The sequence below is a fragment of the Salmo trutta genome, chromosome 37 (genome assembly GCF_901001165.1).
Source record: "Salmo trutta chromosome 37, fSalTru1.1, whole genome shotgun sequence".
Lineage (NCBI taxonomy): Eukaryota > Metazoa > Chordata > Actinopteri > Salmoniformes > Salmonidae > Salmo > Salmo trutta.
Window position 1 is genome coordinate 26,878,586 of NC_042993.1, and position 9,219 is coordinate 26,887,804.

Consider the following 9,219-nt stretch of genomic DNA (forward strand, 5'->3'; position numbering starts at 1 on the left):
TGTTTTAGAACTGTTTTCGGGTCGAGTTACAGGACCCAGATTATGCCAACTCCCGGACAAAAAAAAATGATTGCAAGTTTTGAATATACAGTTGAAGTCTGAAGTTTACATATACCTTAACCAAATACATTTAAACTCCGTTTTTCACAATTCCTGAAATTTAATCCTAGTAAAAATTCCCGGTCTTAGGTCTGTTAGGATCACCACTTTATTTTAAGAATGTGAAAAGTCATAATAATAGTAGAGAGAATTATTTATTTCAGCTTTTATTTCTTTCATCACATTCCCAGTAGGTTGGAAGTTTACATACACTCAATTAGTATTTGGTAGCATTGCCTTTAAATTGTTTAACTTGGGTTAAACGTTTTGGGTAGCCTTCCACAAGCTTCCCACAATAAATTGGGTGAATTTTGTCCCATTCCTCCTAACAGAGCTGGTGTAACTGAGTCAGGTTTGTAGGCCTCCTTGCGCGCACAAGCTTTTTCAGTTCTGCCCACAAATTTTCTATAGGATTGAGATCAGGGCTTTGTGATGGCCACTCCAATACCTTGACTTTGTTGTCCTTAAGCCATTTTGCCACAACTTTGGAAGTATTCTTGGGGTCATTGTCCATTTGGATGACCCATTTGCGACCAAGCTTTAACTTTGTGACAGATGTCTTGTTGCTTCAAAATATCCACATAATTTTCCTGCCTCATGATGCCATCTATTTTTTGAAGTTCACCAGTCCCTCCTGCAGCAAAGCACCCCCACAACATGATGCTGCCACCCCCGTGCTTCACGGTTGGGATGGTGTTCTTCGGCTTGCAAGCCTCCCCCTTTTTCCTCCAAACATAACAATGGTCATTATGGTCAACAGTTTTATTTTTGTTTCATCAGACCAGAGGACATTTCTCCAAAAAGTACGATCTTTGTCCCCATGTGCAGTTGCAAACCGTAGTCTGGCTTTTTTATGGCGGTTTTGGAGCAGTGGCTTCTTCCTTGCTGAGCGGCCTTTCAGGTTATGTTGATATAGGACTCGTTTTACTGTGGATATACGTAGATACTTTTGTACCTGTTTCCTCCAGCATCTTCACAAGGTCCTTTGCTGTTGTTCTGGGATTTATTCGCACTTTTCGCACCAAAGTATGTTCATATCTAGGAGACAGAACACGTCTCCTTCCCGAGTGGTATGACGGCTGTGTGGTCCCATGGTGTTTATATTTGCGTACTATTGTTTGTACAGATTAACGTGGTACCTTCAGGCCTTTGAAATTGCTCCCAATGATGAACCAGACTTGTGGAGGTCTACAAATTTTTTCTGAGGTCTTGGCTGATTTCTATGATTTTCCCATGATGTCAAGCAAAGAGGCACTGAGTTTGAAGGTAGGCCCTTGAAATACATCCACAGGTACACCTCCAATTGATTCAAATTATGTCAATTAGCCTAATCGAAGCTTCTAAAGCCATGACATCATTTTCTGGAATTTTCCAAGCGGTTTAAAGGCACAGTCAACTTAGTGTATGTTAACTTCTGACCCACTGGAATTGTGATACAGTGAATTAAGTGAAATAATCTCTCTGTAAACAATTGTTGGAAAAATTACTTGTGTCATGCACAAAGTAGATGTCCTAACCGACTTGCCAAAACTATAGTTTGTTAACAAGACATTTGTGGAGTGGTTGAACGAGTTTTAATGACTCCAACCTAAGTGTATGTAAACTTCAACTGTACCCTTAACATCGGTGGTAAGCAGGTTTGAGCTCAATTCGAATTGAGGCAGTCAATTTAGAAGTAAACTGAAATTCCAATTGAATTATTGAAAAGGGGAATCTATTTTCTGAAGAGGAGAAGCTATTTATATCAAAAGTTGTAAAATGTTTGGATTTTTCAATTCATATCACTTCCTGAATTGACTGACTTCAATTGCCACAAGCCAGAGTAATTGATTTCTTGTAAATGGATAAAAATATTGTCAACTGCCAGAAACAACTTAATTACAGAGGGGAAGCACCAGAGTATGAAATCAGGACATGACCTATTGATTGCATTACAAGAGAAAAAAAAAACGATAGATCTGAAAGAGTTGTGGCACAGTGTGCCATAGCGTTTTGTTTGGGGGATACCAGAACCAGAAACTGATTTCAAAAGAAACTCCCATCACATTGCCTATATATACAGTGATCATCAAACATCAGATTAACTGCACCAAACATCTCTCACGGGGGCTATGGAGTCTCCAACAACAGCCTATAGAGTCTTCAGACAGACAAGAGTGAACCTAATAAGTAAGCCATCTGTCCAGTACAACAACTTTCCATGCTTCGCTCTTTGATTCCTGGCTATACATTCAAGCCATACTAGACTGTTCAAATTTAGTTCAGCTAGTCCTTTAGGAGAAGCCAAATATCTTTTTAACCAAGTACTTTTTGGGGACTAATTCCACTTTCTTTCTTTTTTTTTTAATTAAGGACATATTACTTAACTAACCTATAACCCTGAATCAATAAATGTCAAGCATGAATAGGCTGAAACAATTGCTGTGTGGCTATGATTTATCTTGTACTGTATTGGTAGAACTCTGATTATTGATTTTATCATCTCGCTGACTGACCAGAATCTGGCACTGGCAGCTGTCTCAACTGTTCAGTCGTACGTAGTGTACTGTCCCTATTGCTGGCACTGGCAATCCTGGTAACATTCGGGTCACAGAAGTTCAGGTGATGCGCATCGACAGATGTGGAGGGGGCACAAACGATTTTTTTTAAAGCTTTTTTTGTGGCCTCATCGCGGCTGGATGACCCGCAGGGATTTAAATCACCGGCAGTCTGTCCATGCTGCTGCAAGGTAAATGGAAATGACTCTCATTGATTTCTCTCATTGTTTATAAGTTAAATCACCGAGGGGAATGCCTTTATTTTCGGTAAAACAGGACTAATGAAAGGAGCAAGAGAGGAAAATAATTAACATGATGCTAACCGACTGCTTGCTAATTCGTACATTTTGATATTTGCTTTACAAATATGTGATGCTCCATATTCATGATAAATTTAGAATCTGTCTTCGATGTACATTTCCTTTTTTCCCCTGATAAAGGTATGTTGCAATTCATTATTTGTACGTCAATGACTTAACCATGTTTAGTTTTAAATTATATTTATTTTAATTGGTAAAGCAACCTTTATGGGATTAAAATAGTCTGTGGAATAATATATTTTTCATAGAGTATTTGTTAATGAAATACAGATTTTAAAACAAACTGCATAGAAAATAACATTTACATTTTACTATGTATTGTTGAAAATACTTGTGTAAGGAATTTAGTTGCCAATTGTTAAATACCAAATTGTGGCTTGAAAGTTGGCTGTATGGTTTATATATAGATATTAATATGAATACGTCTTATTTCACAACAAAAAATCCTTGGTTTTAGGTAAACCCTAAATGCTTTTGCTCATTATTAGGGAGGAATGTCCCTTTATGTCCAATTAGAATTTCTGAGCAATATGTCTGTCCATTGAGGGACCTTAGGCTCAAGAGCCATCCCAAAAGGCAAAAGTTCCATATAGCCTCTTTAACATGACGAAATGATAAAATTGACTCCATCCTCTCTCCGCCCCTGCATTGCCTCCTACTGACAGACACACCGATGCCCGTGTAAAGATGGGGGATTGGAATTTTCTAGGGGGGATATTGGAGGAGGTGCATATCCACTCCACTATGGTGGGAAAGATCTGGCTCACCATCCTATTCATCTTCCGCATGCTGGTGCTGGGTGTGGCGGCCGAGGACGTGTGGAACGATGAGCAGGCCGACTTCATCTGCAACACGGAGCAGCCCGGGTGCCGGAACGTCTGCTACGACCTGGCTTTCCCCATCTCCCTCATCCGCTTCTGGGTCCTTCAGGTCATCTTTGTCTCATCGCCCTCGCTGGTGTACATGGGACATGCTCTTTACCGCCTCCGAGCCCTGGAGAAGGAGCGGCAGAAAAAGAAGGTCCTGCTGCGTCGCGAGCTGGAGCTGGTGGACGTGGAGATGGTGGCGGCTCGGAAAACAATTGAGCGAGAGGTGAGGCAGCTGGAGCAAGGCAAGCTCAACAAGGCTCCGCTGTCGGGGTCCCTGCTGCGTACCTACGTGGCCCACATCATTACCCGCTCCGCCGTGGAGGTAGGCTTTATAACGGGCCAGTACATCCTCTATGGCTTCCAGCTCTCCCCTCTCTTCAAGTGCGAGCGTGAGCCTTGCCCCAACGCGGTGGACTGCTTCGTCTCCCGGCCCACAGAGAAGAGTGTCTTCATGGTCTTTATGCAATGCATCGCTGTAGTCTCCCTCTTCCTAAACATCTTGGAGATCATGCACCTGGGCTACAAGAAGGTCAAGAAGGGCATCCTGGACTACTATCCACACTTGCAAGACGAGCTTGACGACTTCTATTCCAGCAAAACCAAGAAAGACTCCGTGGTGCATCAGACATGCATTGCTTCCTCAGGCTGCAAGCCCACCATGGCCTCCGCGCCCAGTGGCTACAACCTCCTACTGGAGCGGGCCCAGGACGGTCACACCTACCCCTCCCTTATCAACCCATCTGCCTTCCTCCCTGTTCAGGGTGAACTGGCTGGTAAACAGAGCGTGGAAGAACTAAAAAATGCTGCACATAGCCCGACAGAGCACAACTCCAACTCCAATAACACCAGCAGTGACAGCCGCTCACCGCCCTGCGACTCAGTGACCCCGCCAAAGCAGGAGGAGCCAGAGGAGTCTGCAGACTCTCCCATGCGCCGAAGGGACGCATCTCACGCTTCCTCCTGCCCGACATTGCTAGTAGGTGCCGGAAGGAAAACATGGAGGGTCAACGCTCCCTCAAATTGTTCCACAGTGGTGGAGGGCAAAAGCTCAGACACAGATTCTTATGGGGGTGCTAAGGCCAGTGGTGGGTACCAAGCCCGGACTGCATCAAAATCGGAACCCAAAATGCGTCCCTCCACCCCAGACTCACTGGAGGACTCAAGTTCAGGGTCACAGCATAGTCCCAGACCACCCTCTTCCAATCGCCGACCATCATCCACAAGCAACGCAAGCAGTAGGCGAGCCCCCACAGATTTACAAGTTTGAATACTAAGAGTAAAACCTTATCTTTTATCCCTCGTCAGACAAAAAAACTTCAGTTCAAACAAGGATCAGAAGAACATGACACGAGTTGTGACATTGTGCGAACTGCTTCGGAAGTGGATCTGTTGCAGTAGTCCAGTAAAATGGATAGATCTGTTTTAGAAGATGGCACATCTTTGTTTCTGTACTGTTGATCTCCTCTACATGGTAGTTTATTTTTGTATTCACCAGCTTCAAAGCCTCTGTCATACTTTGCGATGACGTACGACATAGATCAAACATTGGGTGTGGGGATTTGCTATTGGGAATATTGACCTGCTTTTGAAACTGTTGTGGCTAAGACAGGAAAAAAACAACAGTACAGATCACACAGCAGTGACACCGTTGAATGCTTTGTGTGTTTCGGTCCATTTTAAACACCATAGTTTCTCTCTGAACAATGAAAATATGTCCTAGTGCTAGAACTGCGTTTAGACAGGCAGCCCAATTCAGAATTTTGTTTCATTAATTGGTCTTTTGAACAATCAAATCAGCTCTGAGAAAGATCTGATTGGGCAAAAGACCAATTAGTGGAAAAATATCAGAATTGGGTTGCCTGTCTAAACGCAGCCAAAGCAGCTTATTGACCACTGGAAATAGAGTACATAGTCTAAATAATGTATATTGCATGAAAGACCTAATTTCATACTTATAAAAGCTTCCATCTAGATTTTTATTTTGCATTAACTATGTCCATACTATCATCGTAAAACCATGTATGACGGTTACAATGGCCCTGTTGATGAACTTGTCTCCACGTTCTTTTAGGCACAGCTTTTCTGTTAAGGGTTGTGGGGTATTTCAGTTTCTTATGCATTTCAAGTAACGCCAGCAGAGCCTCTGCGCACACAGTAAAAAAGTGATATCATGATGTAAGATTTCTATATTGTAACAAATGTGAATGTGATTAAAAAGGAAAAAACCATTATGTTACCGTTTGTTTACTAGAGACAAAGCATTGGGGTGCAGTAGGATGAAGTACACTGAAAGCAGAAAAAGGGGGTTCGCTTTTATGAGAGGGAGGAGACAATCATAAGGGACAAAAGCTATTATATTTCAATATATCAAATATACAAAATAAGTTAAATATTTAAACATAGTATAAAGAAAATAAAAAGAACAGAGGTGCATAAACTCCCTTGCCTCCCGTTGTTGGTTTTGGCTTGCCATAAAAATTGTAGTTTCTAACAAAATGACTTCAATAAAGCCGAGTCACTTTTTATTCGGCAGCGCCATCCTCTTGCGTAGGCTCATAGCGCTGAAGCTAAGGAAATGTGTAAACACAGAGATTCGATGAATTAGTTATGAAAAGTTCAAGCCCATCATGTATAGATCAACATACTCAATGAAAAATAATCATAGGCAGGCCTACCCTGTTCTTGAGGTCTTTGTTTTCCTCGGCCAGCAGCTCACACCTCTGCCTCATGTCTCTCAGCTCCTGCTGGAGTGCCTCAGTGTCTGCAGACTCCTGGCCAGCCACACCCAAGTGCTGCTTGAGGAAACTGGATCTTGTTAAAGAAATTAAATTCATTCTCAACCTCGTTGTCATTGAAAGTGTGTCATTTTAATATTTTAGAAAAGCATCCCATCGCGATCTGTGAGAGTCTACACTTGTTCTGTCTGTGTGAGCACCTCAGGTTGCTAGAACCTAAAGGCAACAGAAAGGTCAGATTCTGAATGGGAGGAGGGGTCTCTGACGTTTCATAGCCTTCCAAAAACATAGCTATGCATGTCTACATTATGTAGGAAATATTCATTAGAAAAACAGAAAACATTTTTAAAAGGATACTCAAGGGCATTGTTGGGTTTCTCCGTCTCTTCATACAATGCCACCAGCACTGCAATAAGGAAAGGCACAAGCCGTTTTCATAATTTGCATAGGTCAAATAAGTAACAATTAAAGTTCATGAAATGTTAGAAATAAACACACCACTGGTGAGGCTGTCAAGGACACCAGCCTTCTCCAGGTATCTCCGAAAATGCTCTCGTTTGGACTCTGAAGCCTGTGGACACATTGGGATTGAGACAAATGATACTTCCAATTTATTCAGGGTTCAGTAATTAGCTAGTTCATCCATCATGCTGCGTGATGTTTGCTGCCACCATTTTGCCCAAGAAAGGGAAGGAACAAGGCCCTGTGCATTCATACCTCCCTTGATGTAATCACTGTTAATAAAACAGAATTGGACAGGTGGAAGCAAGGGCTCCACCACATGGCTTTCACCTTATTCCATCAAGGAATCTAATTATAGCTTATTGGGACTAGAACGATTGCAAAAAAGATTACAGCCTTTCTTACAGTGTATTGGGGGGGGAAAAAGTCATCCAAATTGAGTATTGTACCTTGGTAATAAACGAACTAGCTACAGGTTTAGCTAGCCAGCCAGTAACGGACTAAACTCCATGGTGAAGTTTGTTTCTGATGAACTTCACCTGAGTGTAGCCGAGACCAGGCTTTGTGGAATCTAGCTCAGACTACATCGATTCGCCCAAGGTCAATACTTTAAATGATAAAACTTGTACCCATGTTTGCGTGCCTTTTTTTTTGCTGAAATCCACACTTTTCAATAGACGTTAATCATATACAACCACCGACTTTGCTCACCGCTCTAAAATGGCAACTAATCGCAAATGCGCATGTGCCAATTTAATATCAACAAGGAAACAGTCGGTGGTGGTATCAATATGAAGATAAACTAAAACTGCTTCGTCAATAGAAGAACCCATCACAAGGTAGGCGACTTCATGGAGACGTTGGTTAGCGAGGCTCATGCGTAGAAACGCGTCATCGGGTCGAACGGTCGTCTCGCACTGAACTGCGCATGTGCAATCCGTCAAACCAAAAGGTACTCCTTCGATATAAAGTTGTTTGACAAACTCAAACGTGTCAGTTTGTAACTTTCACGAAATTAGAGTAATAACATGTTCAACTACTTAAGACATTGGCTCGAATCCAGGTTGTGCATTCAGATTATGAAAATTAACAACTAAGGGAAACCTTTTCACTTATCTAATTGATTTCTCAAACACCAAACCCCGGCCTAGTCTGCTTCGCAAGCTTTCTCGGAAGTCTCGCGATGTTGCGCCTGGGTTTGGAAACTGATTATACCTGTGGTATTAGATTACAGTTTATTGAAAAAGTATGATTTCAGCAAACAAAGGGCACGCAACTACAGAGGACAAACATAGGTACAATGTGGCCGTTTCATAATTTACATTTTTAAAGTAATTGACCTTGAGCGAATCGATGTAGTTGGGACTACATTCCACAAAGCCTGGTCTCGGCTCCACTCAGTTGGTGAAGTTTATCAGAAATGTCCTTCACCATATAGTTGACTCCTCTACCTATCCAGCTAACTAGCAAGTGTGTAACGCGCTGTTACATCTGGAGAAAACTAAGCTCTCCTGGTTGTTGAAACCATGCCATTTTTGTATCGTTACTCACGCCAATGTAAAACATGATATGCAGTCCACTTACTCTGTAGTGTGCCATTATGAAGTTGACGTTAAACCTTGGCTTTACTGCTAACTGACGACTCTCACAGCCTGCAACAACGAGCAAGTTTCCCTGGTAGCCGTGAATTCAATACAAGCACGCTCGTGCTTAGAGCATGCGCAGTGTAGTTTATTGAAATACTTTCTGTACGGTCTTTTTCTGCCCTCTGCTGGTGATTTTGTAGACTTCACAGACAGTTTTACACTTTATATTTTGATTGAATGTGGATTCATTCCACAGATGGAAAACAATACTGGAATGACATCGATTGTATAATTTTACTATGAATCAAAGGGATACGTCCATCGTGAGTTGACCCCCCTTAGTCAAAACAAAATAAATCAGTCAAAACTATACATCTCCAGCCAAAATAACTCCAGCTGAAAGGTCACAAAACAAGCATGTGCACTAGCAGAGATACTGTATATAACGACGAGATGCTCTTGTCTCCGCACTAACTAGCGGGAAGACATACGGCCTGCTTATCGGTCTCATTTGAGGTATAAATTAAGTTCGGTCTACTTATCGCTGTATTCCCGCAGGGACAGATTTTGAAGGGAGTGGACCCTCTCGCTTTGTTTCGTCCTCTCTGGCA

General features: G+C 42.1%; 2 protein-coding genes across 2 annotated transcripts; one reads left to right on the plus strand and one right to left on the minus strand.

The window, feature by feature from the left end:
• The first annotated feature begins 2,865 nt into the window (after positions 1-2,865).
• Positions 2,866-5,178, plus strand: gja9a (gap junction protein alpha 9a). Its single transcript, XM_029737679.1, has 2 exons — positions 2,866-3,076; positions 3,622-5,178. The coding sequence occupies exon 2, from the start codon at positions 3,644-3,646 to the stop codon at positions 5,090-5,092; it is 1,449 nt and encodes a 482-aa protein (XP_029593539.1). The 5' UTR covers positions 2,866-3,076; positions 3,622-3,643; the 3' UTR covers positions 5,093-5,178.
• A 605-nt stretch (positions 5,179-5,783) lies between these two features.
• Positions 5,784-8,740, minus strand: LOC115177136 (c-Myc-binding protein). Its single transcript, XM_029737681.1, has 5 exons — positions 8,607-8,740; positions 7,059-7,131; positions 6,918-6,966; positions 6,501-6,630; positions 5,784-6,392 (listed from the first exon to the last, which is right to left on the minus strand). The coding sequence occupies exons 1-5, from the start codon at positions 8,619-8,621 to the stop codon at positions 6,348-6,350; spliced, it is 312 nt and encodes a 103-aa protein (XP_029593541.1). The 5' UTR covers positions 8,622-8,740; the 3' UTR covers positions 5,784-6,347.
• Between the last annotated feature and the right edge of the window lie 479 nt (positions 8,741-9,219).